This window comes from Xenopus tropicalis, chromosome 2 (genome assembly GCF_000004195.4).
Source record: "Xenopus tropicalis strain Nigerian chromosome 2, UCB_Xtro_10.0, whole genome shotgun sequence".
NCBI lineage: Eukaryota > Metazoa > Chordata > Amphibia > Anura > Pipidae > Xenopus > Xenopus tropicalis.
Window position 1 is genome coordinate 119,751,164 of NC_030678.2, and position 22,477 is coordinate 119,773,640.

A 22,477-nucleotide genomic window follows, 5' to 3' on the forward strand; every position below is an offset into this window, starting at 1 on the left:
TTCTGATATATTTCTCCATATTATGATGCATATGTAATTTTCATACTTTTTTTTTACGATTGAGAAAGCTTAGGTTTACCACTACAGTAAAGGAGCAGGAAATGTTCGTCAGACTTTAAAAGCAAGGGAAATTTAAAAATAGCATGAAACTAAAAAAACTAATATGCCTTGGCTCCATACACAACAGGGAGTTCTGGATGTGACACAGTGTTTCGGTTTGCAAAGAAGACGTCAAACCATCCAGGGCACCTTACATCCATGTCCACATTAGCTGGAGCTGGATGGGTGAGCACTATACAGTATAATAATGCATATTGTACCCACTTCATTAAAGACTAGAGTGCTATTTGTGCCTTCATATTTGATAATTGCTTTAGCATATTTCAATAATCCATGGCCCTAATTAGAAATGTTTTGCTTTATACCAAAATGGACATGACTCAGAAAATGCATAATTCCCACTATATTTTACTTGCCACAATGTTCTTTCTCCTGTTCTTTATCACACAAAGACTTCACTTCTTGAATACTTTATCCTATTTTTACTGTTCTACTGTTTACAAAAAGTTTATGGGGTATGGACTTGTATACAGGATTGAATATGATAAGTGGGGGTCATTTTGTATTATCAGCACCTAGGGAGGCTTAGTAACAAAAACAAAAAGTATGTATGGTAGGGGGTGTTCTATTTGGAACTAGGGTTTAAATTGCACCTCCATAAAACTGCACAATACAGGCTCTGGATGGAACTGTTAGTACAGTAACAAACAAGTAACCAGGCTTTTTGTATGTGTATACCCTTTGAGTTTTTCCAGTGTGACATCAGGACCTCTGTTTCCCAAGGATAGCCCCATTACTCCCAAACATGCTGCCAATATGCCATTTCTGGCAACCTTCATCACAACCCACAAATTTTGGTAAGTAATGTGAACTCTTTGAAACTATGGGCCATATCCAGTTTAATAAGAATCTCATGGTTTATGAAAACACAATAGAAATCTCCTATCTAATTTTATAACTCCTATATTATAACTACTGATCAACCCTAAAACAGTTCCCAGCTTTTAAAGGGAATGTGGTGGCACTCCTATTAATAACAAAGGATTAAGTAATCAACTTGATTCATCTTGTTCTTTGGCACCTGATTTAAATTTATTCCACTTCCTAGTACAATATGTCATACCCTCTATTCTTAAATCACATGCTAGAGTGCATCCATTCCAGTTAGCTGAATGTTATGGGCAGGAAATCAAGCATCATGTATTTTGGCAGGATGCCTTAAGAAGCAACATGCAAGTTTTACATTATTGGAGACAAATAGGCAAATGCCTTGGAACTGTATTTATATTATATATGAATGGGTGCTGGCTTATAAGAGATATATTGGCTGGGCAGGAGATTTCTCAAGCATAGGATCTATACTATTGATGTTAACTGGCTAGCAGTGATGGAAACAATCTACTTATGATTGCAGCTCATATGTGGGAGGAAGAAACTTGACTAGAAACATTATATGTATAAATAGAGTATAAGTAATCATCACTATGCATTGCTAATATATATAAAATAGCATTCAGTTATATACTGTATGTACTGTAATTACTCCATCTTCATCTGCAATTCTTATTGAAGTGCTACAGTTATAAATAAATTACATACAATATAATCAGACTGTAACATAAAAGTTTAGGTGCTAGATGAAGAAAATGTAACATGCTCTGTAGTCTTATCCTTCCAAAGTTAATGTCATACTACCACAATTTGGTTCTACCACAATATATATAATATATTTTGTGTCCATTGTTTAAGACCAAAATGCTGCATATACAGTAATAGAGATTTATTATCTTTATTATCCTAGCACTTTGTATCTAGCTAACCTCCTTTGCATAAAAGCTTGCTATTCAGTATGCAATTCAGTATGGACTTTAATTTAATTTAGTTTTTAAGGGTGAGAAAAGGATGTCAGCATCTGCTACTCTGATCTATCTGTGGTTATATAACTGCATACTTTCTAAACTTTGAGGAGCACAACATATTCAAAACCACAACTAGGAGGAGCACTCTCACTATTTGCAATTGGTTGGGGATGGTCATATATGATCCCCCAAAGGTATGTACGTGTAAGTTCAAGGTTTTAATGTTTCCATTGACCTACATTTCTTGCCAGAACAACAGCAATGCTCCCTTAATTTAACCTCATCCCCAATCACACACTAGATCATAAACATGACTGGTTCAAAAACTAGTTAAAATTTAAGGGCAGTGTACAAGTAGAACATCAGGAGCACCCAGTGACTTGCTAAAAAAGTTATGATACAGAAGATCACTTAGCAATGCTCAGAGATAGAGATGTCATTCATTATAATTGGTACTTATTGATGCTCATATGACTCAATGAAATTTGTATATTATAATATATAATGTACCCCCTGTAAATTATAAGGATATCAGAGCTCCATGACCTGTATAAAAACACTCTGCCTTTGCCCTTGTGACTATATCGTCATGGAACTCCTTGGTGACTTAGAATATGCTTTTATTTTTATCCTTGTATATTTAACAACAGGGGGTACATTGTTCATTATATCATGTACATTTCTATAAGGTTGATTAAAAAACAGCAGGAAATGTATTGTTACTGCAAAACTCAATTTCCCATTTTGCCTTTCCACTTCCTTTGTCAACTTGTGCTGACCCCAACCCACCCCCTCTCAAACTGGCTACAATTCCTTATAAACCTGCACCCAAACTGCCCACCTCTGACCTCTCTTTGATGGCTACAAAAAAAAATAAAACTTGCTATCTCTACAAGGCCAGTTTCAGAACTTATGAGAGAACTTATAAATTGTTGGAATGTTTAGTTCTTAAAAGACATACTGTATGTCAAATGGACTACTTTTGCAATATATGAACACACAAACAAAATTCCAAAAATCCTTAACAATATATACAATGGAAAATGGTTGATTAATATTTGGGAGTCGTGCTAAACAGATGTTGATAAATACTAGCCGGAATCATTATGAATAATAATATTTGTAAGGGAGGGATCCTTAATCCTGTGGATCCAAGTATAGCACTCCTCTATTGTACAGTGTCAGGAAACAACTGCACAGGGGAACCAGTATTTCCCTCAACTATGTATCACTTTAACATTGTCTTTATTTGTATATAGACCTTTTTGCAGGGACCACATAATCTTTTGCTATCGCATAAATGTTAATATAGGTTATGGCTGTTTCAATCACATCTTTAAAAGTCTTTTTCTTCATTTGGTTTTCCATCTGTTTTTGCAGATTTTAAACAAGCAGATGTATTTAAATCTTGGCAATGCTGCTATTTAGTTTGTCAATGCACCTTTTTAGACATCAGATCTGTCATATATGTCTGTTTATGCGTGATTTGTTCATGCTCTGAACTGCATCCCCCACTTAATTACACCCACAAAAATGGCAGATGAACATATCTTTCAAGAAATACACAACATGCATCGTAACTACTTTGTTAACAAAACTAAACTAAGCTGCACAGCACAGATATATTTTTAGTAATAACAGGTTGTTTTTTCTACTTGCTATTTACCATCTTGCTATTTTGATTATGCCTACAGTGTATATATTAGGCAATGTCTGCTCTAGTAGTGTGAATAAAAAGACCATTTAAAACACATATGGTCCTTTCAATGCATGAGGTTTGCTACCTGGTGTCCTAAAAGTTTTGTCTACACTCAACCAGTATGAACCAGAGGATAGAGTATACCCCAAACCATTGGTTCAGTGTTCTTTTTACATAATATATACCTTATTTGGCCATTGGCTTACATTAGGTGTTAACATTTTTCATTCAAAAATTAGGTTATAATATTAGGATATAATGTACAAAAGCCATAAATATCCTTATAACAGTGCTTATTGATGTCATCTGTTATAATTGGTGCTTCGTAATGTCATTTTTGTCACATGACTCACTAAAACTTGTTGTAAAATGTGCCATTGGCCTCATGCTTTTTTTTAAAACTCCCCAGTGATATATTTATATATATATATATCCTTTTGCCTTTATATAGTCTGCGACTTCTAATACCATTTTAATATATATGATAGCTTCTGACCTATCCTATGTTGTCATGTTTTAACCATGAAAAGGAAATAGATGGACTGACCAGACCAGGGTAATATAAGGAACAATTTCTTCACATAAGACTTCAATATACAAAAATACTGCTCATTACCGGTATTTAGTACTTTCTGTATAGTCCATGTTGCCATTAGTCCATTGTGCAGTTTACCAATACTCCTACTCTGATAAGGAGCAGAAGCCAGAAAATAAGGCACAAAGGGCATATGGGTCAATTCTCTATGCCTGCATTTTGTATGGTATGTTGTGGATATTGGCACAAAAATTCATGCTTTTGTGTTCAAGGTGGCCGACCAGGTTAACTAGGGCACCCAGTCAGCTAGGCCCCCCCCCCCCCCGTTACAAAGAGATCTATTTTAAGTAAATGCACAAGGCTTGTCAGGCAAAATGGAAGAGCTAGAATTAGTCTCTTATGACTACACGGCACTCAGCAATCACCTCTCACTTGGTGCTCATTGGATGGGACTTGCCAGGACAATAATTTTCTATATGCAAACTCCAAGGCACTCAGGATAAATGTAAAACTTGTAAAGCTAGAATAAGAAAATTATGATAAAACTGGTATTATTGTTAGTGATGAGTGAATCTGTCCTGTTTCGCTTCACTGAAAAATTTGTGAAATGGCAAAAAAATCATGAAATGCTAGACTTTTTTGATGTGACTGCCTTTTTTTTTTGCAAATTTTTTCTTCAATGGCAAAATGCGGAATTTCACAGCAAATCCATGTCTGCTGAAAAAATTTGCCCATTACTAATTATTGAGACTGGGCTGTGACTTTGCTGTAGATCAGTGGTGTCCAACTTCTGTTGTACCGAGGGCCGGAATTTTTCCGACCTACATGGTGGAAGGCCGATAATGGAAGCCAGTTTTGACCACTCCCCTTTTTGAAACCGCACCCACTTGAAACCACACCCATGTTATCACATGACCATACCCATATTAATGGTTGTAGTACAGCAAAAACCTGCCATACTCTGCCTGCCCTACCCTGCCTGTGTGTGCCATACTCTGCCTTCCCTACCCTGCCTGTGTGTGCCATACTCTGCCTTCCCTACCCTGCCTGTGTGTGCCATACTCTGCCTTCCCTACCCTGCCTGTGTGTCATACTTGGCTGGTTTGTGCCATACTTGGCCTGTGTGTGCCATACTCTGCCTGCCCTACCCTGCCTGTGTGTGCCATACTCTGCCTTCCCTACCCTGCCTGCATGTGCCATACTTTCACTGTGTTTGCCATTCTTGGCTGGTTTGTGCCATACTTGGCCTGTGTGTGCCATACTCTGCCTGTGTGTGCCATACTCTGCCTTCCCTACCCTGCCTGTGTGTGCCATACTCTGCTTGCCCTATGATGCCTGTGTGTATGGCACACACAGGCAGCCTACAGTGACACAATGCTGGCACTGCTCCTACAGTCTGCACAATAACTATATATTAAAAAACTTTTTAATTGCAGTACCACCTCAGTATATGTTCTTTTTGTAGTGTGCAGGGATTATTTGTGGGTTTCTACTGCTCCTGAGGTGTGAACAGGGGAACAGTATGGGTGATTACAGCCTGAGCCTGAGGTGTGAACACTGCAGGGGGTGAACAATGCAGAGATTAAAAGGTGTGAACAACACAGGGAATTACATATTTAAACAATACAGCCTGATTACAGCCTGAATCTGAGGTGAGAACCATGCAGGGGGGGCAGTTAATCACAGAGTACTGATACCATTTAAAGCTTACACAAGAGTAAGCCATCAAAGCAGCCAGACAGGTGGGGGGCCACACAGAGGGGGGTCGCGGGCCGCCAGTTGGACAGCACTGCTGTAGATAGTTACATCCTTTTTAGCAGGGACAGAGGAATAAAAAAAGGAAGAGGAGTTGTCTTTATGTAAAGCCACATACTAAAGAAATGACCAAAGATAGAACTGGAGAGTGTGTGGAGCCACATGGGTCAAGATATCAGTTGGGTTTAAGGGTACTAAGAAATTATCATATTACAAACTGCCCATTACAAGTGAGGAGAATAAATCCCAGCTAGGTTCCAAATGAAAGAAGCTTCACAACTAACTCATAAAAAAGGTGTTAATGCATTGCTAATATATCTGATGAATTTGGTATATCATATGTACTCTGCTATAAAAATCTTGGTTTCTGTATAATTTCATCTGAATATTAGCTCAGAAATCTGGTACTACAAGGATTGCCTATGGATTACTGTTACTCATGAGTGTTTTCTCATGCACCCCCTGTGTTTTTTTTTTTTAATGCATTCCACCGCAAGGGAATGCATGCCTCAACGGATCCCATTGTTTTCTATAGTAACTGGCAGCAATACACCTGCATTCAGCAGTTCCGTGCAGCACAGTTAGTACTGGCGCTATAGGAAAGAATAGGTTTTGTTAACTTTACCAAGTGAGAAACATATATAGTTACATTTGTCTGAAAGAAAGCATCCACTTTGAGTAAAGTTTTGGCACCAAGTCTAGTCTACAAGTTTAAATAGATCCATATCTTAGAGACCTGTCTACAAGTCTACAGTCAAATCAAATCTTAGGGACCTGGCTGACCTTTATAGGTACCATAAATGTGTTGCTCATTATTGCAAAACATTAAAGGTCATTTCAGTCATTTTGAGTTTAGATCAAATATTCCAGGAAGGATATATCAGAGCAGTAAGTTTTGTAACTGTAATACCACGTGAGTTGTTGTTGTTTGAAGGAAAGAGAAGACATGAATGCTATTTAAAAAAAAGAGATAGAAAATCAGCCAAATGGCAACATTTTAACATGTGTTCTACATAGGGAGTAGGGGATGATAAGGCTATCCTGAAGCATATTTTCTGCATAGCCGTTTGTTTCTGAAACAACCGCCATTTTGTTGCTTATATACTTTTTAATATTAACCTCTGCTTTACTGAAGTGAAGTGTAAGTGTGAAAATTAAAAAAGAGAAAAATCAAGCTTGAACCAAGATCTGCTAATTCTAATCAAGAAGAGCTGAAAACCACAAGACATCCTGTGTGCTGACCACCGTTAGATGTCAGAAGATAAGTGCCAAGAAATAGCAGTAAACAACTAGAATGTCACTGTTAAAGTTCTCCTTTCTCTGAAACGTTAAGATGCTTTTTGCATATAACAGTGCTGTGACACCCAGACTCTTTGCAAATGACTATTCACTTTGTCCAACATTATAGCTGTTTAGAATAAACAATGAGAAAGAACTACTATTGTCTGGTCATTCTCTACCATAAATAACAGGGGCCATAGTGTAAAGTTATAATATAGTAATAATAGAGGAAAGAAGACACTCTGAACACCAGAATACTCTGGCACCATGTACCCCACTGCAACCAAATGCCTGCTGCTGCTTCACATTGCCCACAATGGGCACATTACAGGGACTGGGCAGTTGAGGCGCTGCACACCTTTGGCCACAACCAGCTCCAAGACCCCATCCACCCTGTCTCCCTCTCCCTTTGCCCCTTATAACTGCTTGGACCAGTACTCACAATATATCATAAGAATGTAGGTAAACAAAATACTTTTAATTTGAAAAAGGGTAGGGAGACAGGTGGGGTAAATAAAGTATCTCTAAATAAATCTGACTAGCATAAACTACAGTTTAGGCTAATGCCAGATGAGGCGTAGGGTGGAAAAGCGCTTGCTGAAAATCCCGCCCTACGCCTCCTAAATATGCCTGCATGCGAATGAATAAGATACGCTTGGGTGCAGGCACAGGGCGGTATTTTCAGCAATCGCTTTTACGCTTGCTGAAATTATCCGCCCTACGCCTCGTCTGGCATTAACTTTAAGGGCTGTGAAAGATGGGGAGATTAGTCACCCCACGACATGCAAATCGCCGGTGGGATGGCATACGTGGCACCGAAATTGACAAAGTTGCCGCTCAAGGCAACTTCGGCGATTGCAGCAAATTGCCGCGCTGCGTATCTCACCGGCGATTTACATTCTAACCAGTGGGATGGCATTTCGGGGAGATTAGACGCCCGCGACAAGGGAGATTTGTCGTGGGGCGACTAATCTCCCTGTCTGTCACAGCCATACACCTTAAAATAGTACTAACCTAAGATAATTTCTTAACAAAAGACGCACAGACACACAAAGCCCTGACAAAGGCTGTTGGGTCTCACAGTAGAACAGACAAACAGAACTGGAAAAACAGTTTGCTCCAACAAACTAATTAGATTAGATTTACAGCTCCATCCACTGACTACAAATAAACTGGTTCAGCTCCTTATACAGGTAGTAGAAGGTCTCCAATCCCATTGGTTCATGTACAAGGCAAATAATAAAGGCATGTATGGGGTTGTGTTGTAAAACAGACCATATGGTGAAATTCTAGCATGGGTAAAATGGAGCACATGGCAAAATTCTAGTGTGGTTTATTTATTACTAGCTGCCACCACTCTGGTTTTTACATGTGGTTGTCAAGGCTTCAGAGTTCTGAAACCAGACAAAACGGTGCTGTAGGGACTAACAAAACCTTTCAATCACTGCCTGCCATGTTGTTGACCATACCCTCTGATGCCAATGTCATCGCCTATCCACTGATGCCCACTCTTAGGGGCACTTTTACTTACCCACGAATGGGCCGAATGCGTCCGATTGCGTTTTTTTCGTAATGATCGGTATTTGGCGATTTTTCGGAAAATTATCGCGCCTTTTTCGTAGCCATTCCGAAAGTTGCGCAAAATGTTGCGATTTTTTCGTAGCGTTCGGATTCATTCAAGCTTCAGTATGGTGACTTTTCTTGGGCCAGGTTGGAGCTGCAGGGTGCCATTGAGTCCAATGGGAGGCTTCCAAAATCATGCTAAGTCTGAAAGTTTCGCTCGCCGCTTACGTGCGCTCAATACGAAAAAGTCGCGACAAGATACGAGCGAATCGTAATTATCGCGCCTTTTTCGTAGCCATTCCGAAAGTTGCGCAAAATGTTGCGATTTTTTCGTAGCGTTCGGATTCATTCAAGCTTCAGTATGGTGACTTTCCTTGGGCCAGGTTGGAGCTGCAGGGTGCCATTGAGTCCTATGGGAGGCTTCCAAAATCATGCTAAGTCTGAAAGTTTCGCTCGCCGCTTACGAGCGCTCAATACGAAAAAGTCACGACAAGATACGAGCGAATCGTAATGGCTACGAAAAACTCGTGAAAATCGTATTGGTAACTAAAAAGTCGCGACAATTTCCGAAAAGTCGAAAAAATCGCAAAAAATTCGAAAAAGTCGCAAAATGTTCGTTTTTCAATCGGAATTTTTCCAATTCGGATTCGAATTCGTGTCTTAGTAAATCAGCCCCTAAGTCTGATTTTCTAACACCAAGTGGCAATCCTAGATATAAAATTACTTGTTTTTATTAAAGGGGAACACAGGCTTCTGAACCAAACAACACAGAAACACCTAATATACCTATCACTGTAATCTGTTCCTTCAAAAAGTATGAATAAATACCATCGGTCACACGAAAGATCGTTCCAACCCTCCACTGACGTTCAGGGCTAAATTGTCAGATATGGAGGTAGAAACAATAGGATTTCTACCTCCTTCTGCCAATGTATGTATGTATGTATAACTTTATTTATAAAGCGCCACAAGGGTACGCAGCGCTGTACAAATTGCACACAGGGAAGACAAGTGCTATAATAAATAAATATATATAAATGCACAGGGAATAAGTGCCATGTGGTATGAGACACAGTAGGAAGGAGGTCCCTGCCCCATAGAGCTTACAATCTAAGTAGTTGGGTAACATACAGGCACAAATTGGAAGGTAAGGTAGTTCTGCACCAGAACTAGGCAAAATAATGTTTTAGTGCTCCAGAAGATAACAGCTGAGCTTTTTCGCAAAGAGAGTTAGTGAGTGTTCCCTACGGAGGGATTCAGGATAGAGTTCCAGAGGTAAGGAGCAGCAAGATAGAAAGGTTTAAGACGAGAGAGTGCAGTGGGTGTGGATGGTGTAAAAAGTCGGAGGCTCTGAGAGGAGCGGAGGAGACAACCAGGAACATGCAGGGAGACCAGTGAAGAAATGTAGTGAGGAGCTGATTCAGCCCTGAACATAGATTTTGCTCGGGCACCTTCATGGGCGCCCAATCAAAATCTTTTGACCCGCCCGATCGGTGAGTCGACCGATATCCACAGCCTTCTGCGATAACGGTCGCCTCGCCGTGTTGCCATACATTCACAGAATATTGCACGAAACAAGGTTTTGTACAATATTATCGGTGCGTGTATGGTCAGCTTAAGATGCATTTCTGCAGACTTGCTTCCCTTTTACAATGACCAATATCTTTCATCAAACCCATGATATAATAATCATGGATCACTTGAATGTGCTTACCTTCCTTTACAAGGGCTGCGTCTTTGATGTCATGAATTCCATCTGTGAGGTGGGCACAGATCTTTGAGGTTTGTCCTTTTCTTATCCCCTGGGCCATTTAATTTAGCCATGGTCTTATTCCTAAGTGCTTGGAAACAATCCAAATAGCCTTTTACGGCTTTTTTTAAGATAGGGATTTCATCAATATATTTCATCAGTTACCTTTCTTGGGTAGACAAGAACATGCAATTTCACAAATATCAAGGTTGGAAACACTAGCACTAAAGAATAACATATGATCTGCTATTCACAATATAAATAATTAATCTTAGAAGGGGAAGATTGACACATTTTCCACACAAATCCTCATGCTCATTATAAGAAAATGATAAAACAAACAATCTCTGAAACACTATGGGGGAGATTTATTAAGACACGCTCAGATCGTTCATTTGAATGCTCCGAGCATATTTTTGCGCTTGCGTGACTTTTTCGTACGCTTGCGCAAAAAATTCGCAAAGGTTCTGCCTCTGTTTACAATCTCGTGACTTTCGGATCGCCAATACAATATTATCGTGACTAATACGATTTTTCCGTAAGCATTTTCGTGATATCCAATCCGAATTTTTCCTATTTGGGATTCGAACTCGTGTTTTAATGAATCGGCCCCTAACAGTTTGAAGGTGAGCAGAAAATGTTAAAGGAAAGGAATCATTTTGCTTAGGGAGAAAGGGGCTAAAATGAGCCCAAGAACCCTCTTTGAGGCTACAATGTTACTGTTATTTTTTATTACTAGTCTTTCTATTTAGGTCCTCCTTTATTAATATCCCCTTCTCATTTTCAAACTACTGCCTGGTTGCTAGGTTAAATTGGACCCTAGCAACCAGACAGCTTCTTAAATTCCAAACTGGAGAGCTGTTGAACACAAAGCTAAATAATTCAAATAAAAATGAAGACCAATTGCAAATTGTCTTATAATAGCACTCTCTACATGTATGTATGTATAACTTTATTTATAAAGCGCCACAAGGGTACGCAGCGCTGTACAGTCTTACAGAATACAAAATTACACACAGGGAGGACGAGTGATATAATAAATAAATACAATAAATACATATATGTATATATATATATATATATATATATAAGTGCCATGTGGTATGAGACACAGTAGGAAGGAGGTCCCTGCCCCGTAGAGCTTACAATCTGAGTGGTTGGGTAACATACAGGCACAAACTGGAAGGTAAGAGTGCATCAGGTATGGGCATTTGCCCTTAAGCGCAGGACTGGGCAAAATAATGTTTTAGTGCTCCAGAAGGTAACAGCTGAGTTTTTTCTTAAAGAGAGTTAGTGAGTGTTCCCTACGGAGGGATTCAGGGATAGAGTTCCAGAGGTAAGGAGCAGCGAGATAGAAAGGTTTAAGACGAGAGAGCGCAGTGGGTGTGGATGGTGTAAAGAGACGGAGGCTCTGAGAGGAGCTGAGGAGACGACCAGGAACATGTAGGGAGACCAGTGAAGAAATGCAGTGAGGAGCAGAGGAGTGAAGGGCTTTGAATGTCAGCAGAAGGATTTTGTAAGCTATCCTTTGCTTGACAGGCAGCCATGCTAGTGAGCTTAATTGAGACTGAGCAGGATCCCTCTTAGGAGAGAGCAGGAGGATCCTGGCAGCAGAGTTTAAGATTGATTGCAGGGGAGAGAGGTGGGAGTCTGGGAGGCCGGTTAGTAGGAGATTGCAGTAATCTAAGCGGGAAAGGATAAGGGCATAGATTAGTGTTTTAACTGTTGCTTGTGAAAGAAAGGGGCGTATCTTGGCAATATTGCGGAGGAAAAAGCGGCAGGTTTTGGCAGTGTTATGTCAAACCAGCCCCCAGGTCAAGAATGGCAATAGTGCACGGGAGTGCCAGCCTTTGAAAAATATGACCAGAGGTAAATAGATAGGACTACCATACGGGGGTTTACCTTGACGTGGAATGGTGGCTTACCAATCTTATGATCATAATTTTGTAACTAAAAACCCCTGTTTTTTGTCAATATATGCACTAGCATGAAACTAACAGACAATTTACTTTTGAAACAGGGGACCAGGGAATGTGCATTGATCAATCCCTTTTTCTTTCTGTATGTTCTCAAACTTACACACAGCCTGTTTCATCTTCTTGGATCTAATCAGTGCAACATATTATAACAAGCTTTCTGAGGGGGGGGGGGACTTGGAAAGCAGCAAAGGAAAAAACCTTATTGGTTAGGGAGAGGGGCTAAAAAGAGCCCAAGAGCCCTTCTCAAATACAAGAAAATGAAGACAGAAAATGGTATAATGAATTGTTCTGGGATACACTAATCCATACTTGATCATTTCATCAAAACCACCCAGACTTTGTATGCACAGTGCATTTTGTGCTGTTACAATGAATGTTTATAGAATGCATTCCATATTCTGTGAGTGCCTATGGAGGTAACATCAGCTTGTTAAACACTGCCAACCTAGGCAAACATTTAACAGTGTTTTCGCTCACACTGCTGAACAATATAAGACTGTGTATAAGAATACATGTCAGCTATTACATATATAAGTAACTTCATCAAATGGGGGATTGCCTCCTGGGGGCTATTTTCCTGCCCTCTTGCTCCTGGCATGCATCTTCACATTTGTATGTGTATTGGCACCTACACACGTTTGTGCGTCTAAGGGTTCCTATACATGGGAACACAAGTAAGCAGAACCCATTCTGTCCTGTGGTGCCTGTACTGACTGGGGCAGCATTAAAGTGCTGAACACACATGAGACACAACGTGGAAGGTGATGTGTCTGTTCAGTTTATCACTGTATGGGCTCTGTTAATTCTTTCATTTCTGTACAGTGGAACACAAAAAAGCCACTGTATGGCAACACAAGAATACATTCTGGTGCTTAGGAACCCTTATTCACTCATTACTTCAAAACACTGATCTGTTAGCACTATACATAAAGGAAATGGCACATAGGGAGATTTGCAGAAGGCAGCATTTATCAGTGATAATGTGGATCGCTACATGTAAATTCTTTTACATACAGCCATTCAAATGTAAGTAAAGGGAAAGGCATTTCTGGGAAATGTGTTGCCCACAGGAGTGCAGATTTCCATTGCCTTAAAACTAGTGCCGCCACCTCACCCCTTTCATACTGACCACCTATTGAATCCACATCCTGCATGGTTAATTAGTAATTAATTTAGATGCCTACTGCAGACTGAACTGATTTATGTGCAGCCATGCAGCACACATCTAAATTAATTTCTAACTAGCAATGCAGGATGTGGATTCAATATGTGGCCAATATTAGAGGGGTGAGGTGACAACCCTAGCTACCACAGCCCCTAACATTACAGTGATGTGTGCATCAAAAGTAGTAATATAAGCCCTCAATAACTGGTCATTTACTCAAGTGTCTTGTAATACAGATCTGATGCATTTTTTCTAGTTTGTCTGACTGTAATGGGGTAAGGTAGTAACCCTACCTGCAGTCTGGTTTTCATTCATTATACATTCATATAATGTTGTCGACACATCCCTTTATAATTCTGGATGCTAATGATGCATATCACACAGTTCTTAGTTATCTAAATCCAGATGGAGTTGCTTTGTGACCTGTGCTGCCCTATATTAGGCATGTTTTATAAAATACCATTAAAGATGTGTGTTAGCAAAGTTGCCTGATATGTACTGGGTGAAAATCAGTGCATTTGAACTGCACCTTTAAAACACCACACACAATAACATCCTTGTTGACTTATTGGTAGCTTTTCTAGGGCTAAAGAGATTTTGATCAGGTTTTGTGGGTCAGATTTTATCTGATATTATCACACAACAGCACGAGATTTTGTAGAATCCTACAAAATCTGATCCCCTGAGCTGTAACACCATCGGATTGTATCTCATCAGATGCAAATGCAGCATGCAGTGTTCCCTTCCGACAGGTGTGTTGCACCGATTGATAAATGTTCCATGTAGTTTACGCCTCAGATCACTCTCATTAGATTTTGATCCATGCAACTACAACCAACTTGAAGGATGTGTTCTGTTGATCCCATACCATCTGACAAAAGCTCCTGTGAAGTTTAGCCCTTAGATGCATGCTACAGACTACACTGGTTACTATGCAGGGGTGAATTGGCACATGGTTATTCTAACAGTGCAGCACCAAAAATAACACTTGTTTAGTTTCCCTCATTTTATACCTGACACTCTATGGATATCCTGCACTGGCTAATTAATAATTTGTGTAAATGCAGGCTGTAGATTACATTTCTATGCAGCCATGCAGTATACATTTACATTTATTGGTAATTAACCAAGCAGGATACAAATTAAACTTGTTTTTAAAGTTTCATAGTGACAACTTGATGAACTCTGGTCTTTTTTCAACCCTATGTATCTATGTAACAAGCATGTATGAGCCCTAAGGGGTGGCAAAGCGAATAATCATAAGTTCCACTTGTTTTACTTGCTTTTCTCACAGACAGTGGGATGTAAAAAAGGGAAAATAATATTGCAACAATATATCTGAGAAATAGGCAAAAGAAGGCTGAGTACACATGTGTGTTCATTATGATAATAAACACAGGGGAGGGTGTATGGTGACCTTAACTCTTTGTCTGGTGAGATAAAATGTATCATGTGTTGCACAGTGCTGTGCCTATTCTTGCTCATTAATTCAATAATGCTTTTGCATTTTATCTTGATGATTCAATATCATTTCTTGGGAATCTGAACTAAATAAAAAGATTTCCCCCGCAAATTTGGGAAACTGGCATCAGATGACATGCTGCTTTGTATCTATAATAAATCAGCATTTGCTGCTTTCTTTATCAATGCTCTTAGCTATGCTTTCTCATATGATTTGATATCACATTATGAGTTAAATCTGTGTCCCCTTGTTTGGGTTATAATAAAGCTTTCTCAGTTAAAAAAAAAAATGAAAGGGAAAAAAATGTTGAACTCCACCTACTCTATCTGTGCCTGCAATTCAGAGCCAAGCACAGGGAGTGAAAGACAGGGAAATTTATTTCTAATGCACACCAGTGCTTGGAGCAGCAGCAGGGAGAGTGAGAGCAAGGGAAGAGGATCTGTCTCTCTTCCACCCACAGTAACCATCTATTAAGGGAATCTGGATTTGCATCAGTTCTGCTGTGTGATTGGGAACTGCAGGTTAAATAAGATTACACAGATCACTGGGGATTGATGGTAATATTATTGACACTTACAGTGGGGAGTTTATACCATCCTCATTCAGACTTGACTGGGTGATATTCATTGTGCATGGTGATACACCTGCAGCCTTTCAGTAACATGTATCCTGCTTTGGCTTTTCATTCTCTCCAGATCCACCCATCCTCATAGCAATCAAGTATTAAGGCAATGTTTTTTCACTTCAAGCATCCTCTGTGTTTTACCGGTCTCTCATAAGGGTTGTGGGTTTTTTTTTTGGTGTTTCCCTTGGCCTCTCTTGGGATTTCTTCTTTAGCTTTACTTTCCACTGGGCTCCATGCTGGAAAGCAAAATTGCACGCTTTGGTAATTGCCTGTGTCGATGTACTTAGAAGCATTAATTTGAAGCATATATGTAAGAGAGAAAACATCGCTCTAATTGAGGAGTCTCTAAGAAATAACCCCCGGCAAAGGAAAATTCGACTTGGAGAAGATAGGAAAATTATTGTTTTCTATGGTTAAATTGGTACCCTTGTTTTGGAAAACTGATCTCAATCTATTATTATGCAACAACAAGGATATCTTCCTTCTCAGGGTGTCTAAGCTGCTGGATTGCTTTTCGCCCAAATCAATGTGGTTTCTTTGGAACATTTTCAGCAAAGGAACGCATATGCTGCAGTGTCTTTGTGGCAAGAGTCTTAAGAAAAACAAGAACCCAAGTGGTAAGCAGGACCAGAATGCATGTTTCTTCCTAATAACTGTGCTAATCCAGCTGGTTTAGGGGCTGTACACCTCTTTGCTGATTACAGAAGAAAAAGGGATTCTAGAAACAAAAAAGTGCAGTTTATATGTCTTGTATAGGTATTTTTTAACTTAATTATCTCCAAAAGATGACATGAGACTTCTGCTTTGTATGCATGCTATTCCTAAAGGGGTGCTAACTTTTGTTTATATATACATATGTTTAATGCCCCCCCCCCCTTAACTGAGGACTTGTATTGAACTGTAAATAGTGACAATGCAGAGACAAGAAACTCTCTCAGTGGGTACAGCCTGGACTGGGATATTTAGTAATGGCACCCTGAAATAATTTGTGATTAGCTTGCAAAGCAGCTCTCAGAAGTGGGGGGAGGAAAATCCCAAACACAGAGAGGGTGCCTATACCCATTGCTGCTTCTTTACCTGAGCTCTTAGCACCCTAACAAGAAGGAAACAGAATGACAACATTTGTTTCATGACGGTTGTTTTGTGGGCTGTACAGCAGCGTGCATGTGTGTGGTTCTAATGCAGTATCAGCAAAGCTTTTATGTGATGCAGTGAAAACAGAATGTATTGGGTTAACATTTGCAGCACACTGGATCACTGGTTTGCCCAGCAAGGCACAGTAGTCTTTACTTCACTCCATTTATCTATTAGCCATAATGACAAGCTTCCTTTAGACCACTGAGATAAAAAGCCAAACACTACATGTACCTTTTTTTTTTCAATATAATTGAATGAGGAACAGTATCAGTCTTGTGTGTTTTGTTTTCCATCTCCTCCTGCTCTGTGTTTATCTGCAGTAATGTGTGCTAATAGTTGGTTATATGGTTGATGTATAAGGAAAGGCTGTGTTGCATTCCCTTGGTCCTGTGTGACCTGCAGTTCCTGGGCTCCCAGTCACATCAAGAGCAATGAATCCGGGGTTTGCTTCTGACGTTGGCACTGCAGTGTAGTAGATCATAGCTTTCCTTTGCCATTCTGACATCCCAACATCAACAAACAGCCAAACCTGTAGGGCCACTTGCAGCTTGCCAGACCTTTTTAAACACAGAAATTGTGTTCTGTACGTTGCTGAATGCAGGCTTCGTCTGAAGCACTCGCTTATCATTTGATGGAATGTAAAGTGAGGCAAGGTTTGCAGGGAAGGTTTTTTTTTCCCCACAAGTGTGGTTTGTCATATCATTCTGCAGCAAAGAGCACTTACTTCTTGGAATACTAAAGAAGGAGAATTAACCCAGCTGTCTGGCTAAAATTGTTCATGGTGCAGCTTGCAGATTTTGATGGTCAGTTCTGTTATCTGTTAATGACTGTGTAAGGTGCCCATTGCCACAGACTCCTTATTACTGCAGTGAACTAGAAGAGATTGTTTTAGAAACGTTTCTAAATGAGAACCAAACAAAAATTAACTAGTTTTCTGGCTGGAACTATATCCATATAATGCATCCTATACATAAGACATTCTGGTTTCTTACTGTATGTGCTGATGCCAAACAAATCAATTACTGCATGTCCCCAATGGTGTGCCTACTGAAATCATTTAAAGGTACCAGATAAGTTTAACAATTGGAGATGAAATAGGCATATACATACTCAGGAACAACTGAAATGCAGCATGAGTCTTCTTTCTTTTCTATACATTGTAGCCTTCTCTCTTTTGCATACATTGTAGCAATGATTAAGAAAAAAGCTGTGTCCAAAGTGCTGCAGGATGCCTTTCAAGGAACAAGCATTGCGTTCAAGGTAGATTACTTTGTAAGAAAATGCTACAATTGATTTATATTGGGTTGCAGGCCATTTCCCCCCTTGATGGTACCATATCTAAAGCTGCAGAATGTACAGTAGCTTTGCAGTCACACCTTGATATTAGTCAAGTAATGTAGGTTGTGCAGTGTAAAGGAAGCTCAATAAACAAATGGTTAATTGTAAAGTACCTTGTGTTGTACAAAATGTTGTTTATTTTGTTATTTAGACCTTGGCATCCCTTGTATAATGTAATGAAACTCTGGCTCAAGTGCTCAAGCAGCTTATGTGGGCCCACATCTCAGACTTAGTCCCTAAGGCTGCCTCTCTCTACAGTTCTGGCTGTTAGTGGGCACAAACATCCAAAATTGAAAGCAATCTAACCCATTACTAGTGAATTAATTGCATTCATAAAACTCTTAATGCAAGGAGAATCAATCTGATTTATTGTCAAGATTATAACTGAAATTGTACAGTACTGGATGTATCACAGTTGGCAAGTCTAGTGGTTCCCAAAATCCCAAAAGTAGAACGTGCCTGCCCAGCTATGTACAGCGGCTTATAAACAGTCGGCCCATTTGTCTGCCACGTTTTGTAATCAGATCACATGTACTTAATAGGTTGTTATTATGTATATTAAACATATAAAGTCGAAAATATTTGCAAGGTTTACTCTAAAGCTGCTCCCTTCCCTCATTATAGTGTAAACCTTATGTGATTTCTCTCTCGGACCACAAAGAGCAACCCTGACCCGTTTAAGATAATTATTAAATAAGGTTACATCTGATTAGCCAGTTGCAGTCCTCCTGTATAACTTGTCAGTGCTTTTCATGATCTAGTTGCTGCTGTTATATATATATATATATATATATATATATATTTGATACTGTTGCACTTTAGGGTTCTTTTAACTGATGCTTAGATATTAATAGATCTGCTTCAACTCCCTGGTAAAAGTTTATTTGAATTGCAGACTATCTGTAATGATCGATTGTTTCATAGCCTGGTTATTTCAGTTTTTGGGTTGCAGCCAATATTTGTTTTTAGCAGTCTTATTGGCGGTTGTATGTGTTCTCCCTGCATGCATTTGGCTTATAGATAGTTAAAGCTGCCAGCTCTAATGAGCCGACCTCCACTAGCCAACAATATACTTCTTATTGAACTCTGTTGTTCAACTGACACTCTTGTTCCACAATAAAGCACCCATTTTTTAGATTTTATATAAGCTTATTTATATTCATATATATTTACAGTGAAAGTTTGTCAGACCAGGGACATTTTGTTCTCTTATTAACCATGCAGCAATAAGTTACTGTATCATCCCAGTCTGTTGCTATTCTGCTCTATCTATTATAGTCTTGTTAATGAGGTGTAATGTGATATACTGTACAAACAAGCTGTAAATACTGGTAAGTATAGGCACCTTGCAGAGCTACACCTCCCAGAATCCTAAGTCTAAGGTTGTCTGTAGTCTTCTTGATTTATCTTTAAATACTTTTCTTATCCTAACAAAACCTTTCTATTTTTAGAAAAGCAGTGGGCTCATTTGATAGTGCTATGACTATTTAACATGTCTCTGGGCTGTCTTTTTAACCTCCCTATGAAAATCTAGATATTGTGCGTAATATGAATGTGATACTTTAACCTTCTAAATACCCCACTTCCAAATGCGCTAACTGGTTAGACAGCAATAGAGAGAGCACACATATTTATCTAGTAGTATTTTGTTTATTTGTCATATATTGCATAGCGGGATGCATTCTAATTTGTCTTGCATTTGCTCATCCCTAGAATTAAATAGCTCAGCAGATATATTTTTGTTGTACACAGGGCACAGGCAATTGGGCCCCTTGTTTGGGGGCTTTGGTTGAACAGTTTACTGCAAGTTAGAAAGTGAAAGGAAGTCACTGATTGGTTGGCAACTGCACTTGAACAATGTAAGGACCTGTGTGATGATCATTAACCCCCAATGTCCACAGAATATGTTACATAAGCCAATATAAATGAGTTGGATGTACACAATTTTGCTTCAGCTGAAAGATTCTCCCTAGTTAGCTATGAAGAAATCAAACTCTAATCTTATAACAGATTCTCGTGAACCTGGCAGCCTCTACATAATAATAGTAATAAAGTCAGAAAGATGGAGAAATAATGTTCTTTGGATATGACAGCCTGTGCCTTCATGCTTTGCTGTCCATGAAAGGGGATGGCATACCCCCTTTTATGAGTTGCCATGCTTTTTACCAACAATTCAGTGTTAATTCCTAGACTTTTAGTGTAATTGCAGGTGCACACTAAGTTGTATCCATGTCAACTTGCTTGCAGCACAAAATTATAAACAAAAAGTACCGTCTGTGTAGCAAATTGTAATTTGTGATGGTTTCTTAGGCACTATGACTAAGTGCGCATGTGCACAAAACGCATTAGGCGTCCTGGTTTAAAGGAAATGAATAAAAGCTGAGTTTTTACGATATTCTATGGCTGTCCGGTGTGTGTTTGAAGCTGATTTTCTTTTGTAATAATAACCTGTGCTGCACTCCTCCCAAATGCAGCCATAAAAACAAAGTATTTACTATAGGCATCTATATTAAATATCAAACAATATTAAGTATTCTTATTTACAATGACTTTTTTGGGTTTTGAATCCATTTTCCATCTGCCTTTGATGTGGGCTATAACTGATTTTGCTTTATGCAGAATGATGTGCAGGTTGCTGTAAATGGTACAAAACAGAAAACCAGTCAGGCCAATAACTGTAATCAGCTGGAACTTTGTAATCAGCATGGCAGGGCTTTTCTGTGGTTATTTCAGCTGAAGAAACACAAGTGATCGTGTATATGAAATTCGATATCTAATCCCATTGACTTTTTCCCCTGTGTGTTCTATATACTACTTCAGAGTCATTCATGCTGAATTTGTAATGGATATATTGTGTTTATATGGATATAAATTGTTATTTAATAAAGGGATGGAACCCAAAGTACAGTGTGGGCCAAAATTGTTGTTTTTATTTTTGGATCAAAACATGTGACCCAATCTTATATGCAATTATAATGTTGGTCTATGGTTCATTTCTATACTTAAGTTGATTTTGCATGATTTAAAACCAAACTTTAATGGCATTGTGTGACTACATATAACCAGTAATTTTAAAATGAATGACCTCTTTGTTGGAAGTACTGCCAGGAGTTGTGGTGCCTTAAAGGTGAGGTGATCAGATCACTTTAAAAATTCAGGGACATGTCTAAAAAAATCCATCTAGCAACTGAACTGAAATGATTGCAGGTTATTTAAACTCAATCAATGCTGCCCTGCAACATGTATATATTAGACATGTCCCTGATATTTCAAGTGATCTGGTCACCCTATAATAAGGTAAAGAACTAGCACATGCCATTAAAACTGCTATGTTTTTGTTCTCAGGAAGGCTACAAGCATCTAATTGTGATGGGCCACAGGGAGATTAGTCACCAATGATAGCCGAGATTTAGCCAAGCGACTAACCTTGTAGGCCATCATCGTTAAGGGAACTTGTATTCAACACTCTAATATATGAAAAGCTTTGCTTTTGTTGGTATTCCAACATGCCCTGACTGTTACACAAGTATAGTAACAGCACATCTCCGGGCAGTGATTGTATGGGATTTGTATGCTTACGTGAATAAATCAGATGTGTAAATAGAGTGCAGGTTTTAAAGGAACAGTAGTACCAAAAATGAAAGTGTTTTAAAGTTATTAAAATATAATGTGCTGTTGCACTGCACTAGTATAACTGATCTGTTTGCTTTGGAAACAAAAGCTTAAACAAGCTGCTGTGTAGTAACGAAGGCAATTGAAATAGGGCTCAATATATTCTTCATATCTTATCTGCTACGTAACATGTACCTTTTCTCCTTTGACTCATAGCCCCCAAGGCTACACAGCAGCTTTTTTATATAAACTTTAGTAGTCTTTCTAAAGCAAACAAAGTGCCAGTGCAGGAACAGTACATTATATATTAATTAGTTTCAAACACTTTCATTTTTACTGTTTCTTTAAATTATATCTGTCTAAAATATATAATTGCATTTGTATTTTGTTTGCATTAGCACCCAGGAGATAGATAGATAGATATATATATATGTATATAATATATGTATATAATATATATATATATATATTATAGTAAATTAAACATGAAACTCAATTTTTTTTTTAATAAAAACACCCATGCTAATTAAAAACTTTAAAAATCAGAGCTAACATGATAACTAACATGATAAAAAAGCATTTGCAGTAAAATGATATGAAATTATTAGCGTGACAGGTCCCTTTTAAACAGTTTATATCCAAACCCCCCAAATACAC

At 38.8% G+C, this 22,477-nt stretch overlaps 1 protein-coding gene across 2 annotated transcripts in view; it reads left to right on the top strand.

Moving 5' to 3' along the window:
- The first annotated feature begins 15,398 nt into the window (after positions 1–15,398).
- The window catches only part of fgf14 (fibroblast growth factor 14), a 343,788-nt gene continuing 336,709 nt past the window's right edge, over positions 15,399–22,477 (top strand). The window contains exons 1-2 of one of the 2 annotated variants that reach the window (XM_018091122.2): positions 15,400–15,665; positions 16,223–16,350. In XM_018091122.2, coding sequence (XP_017946611.1) covers positions 16,260–16,350 — 91 coding nt within the window. In that variant the 5' untranslated portion in view covers positions 15,400–15,665; positions 16,223–16,259. Of the gene's footprint in view, positions 16,351–22,477 lie in introns of both variants that reach the window. The other variant, XM_018091121.2, reaches the window with a different exon arrangement.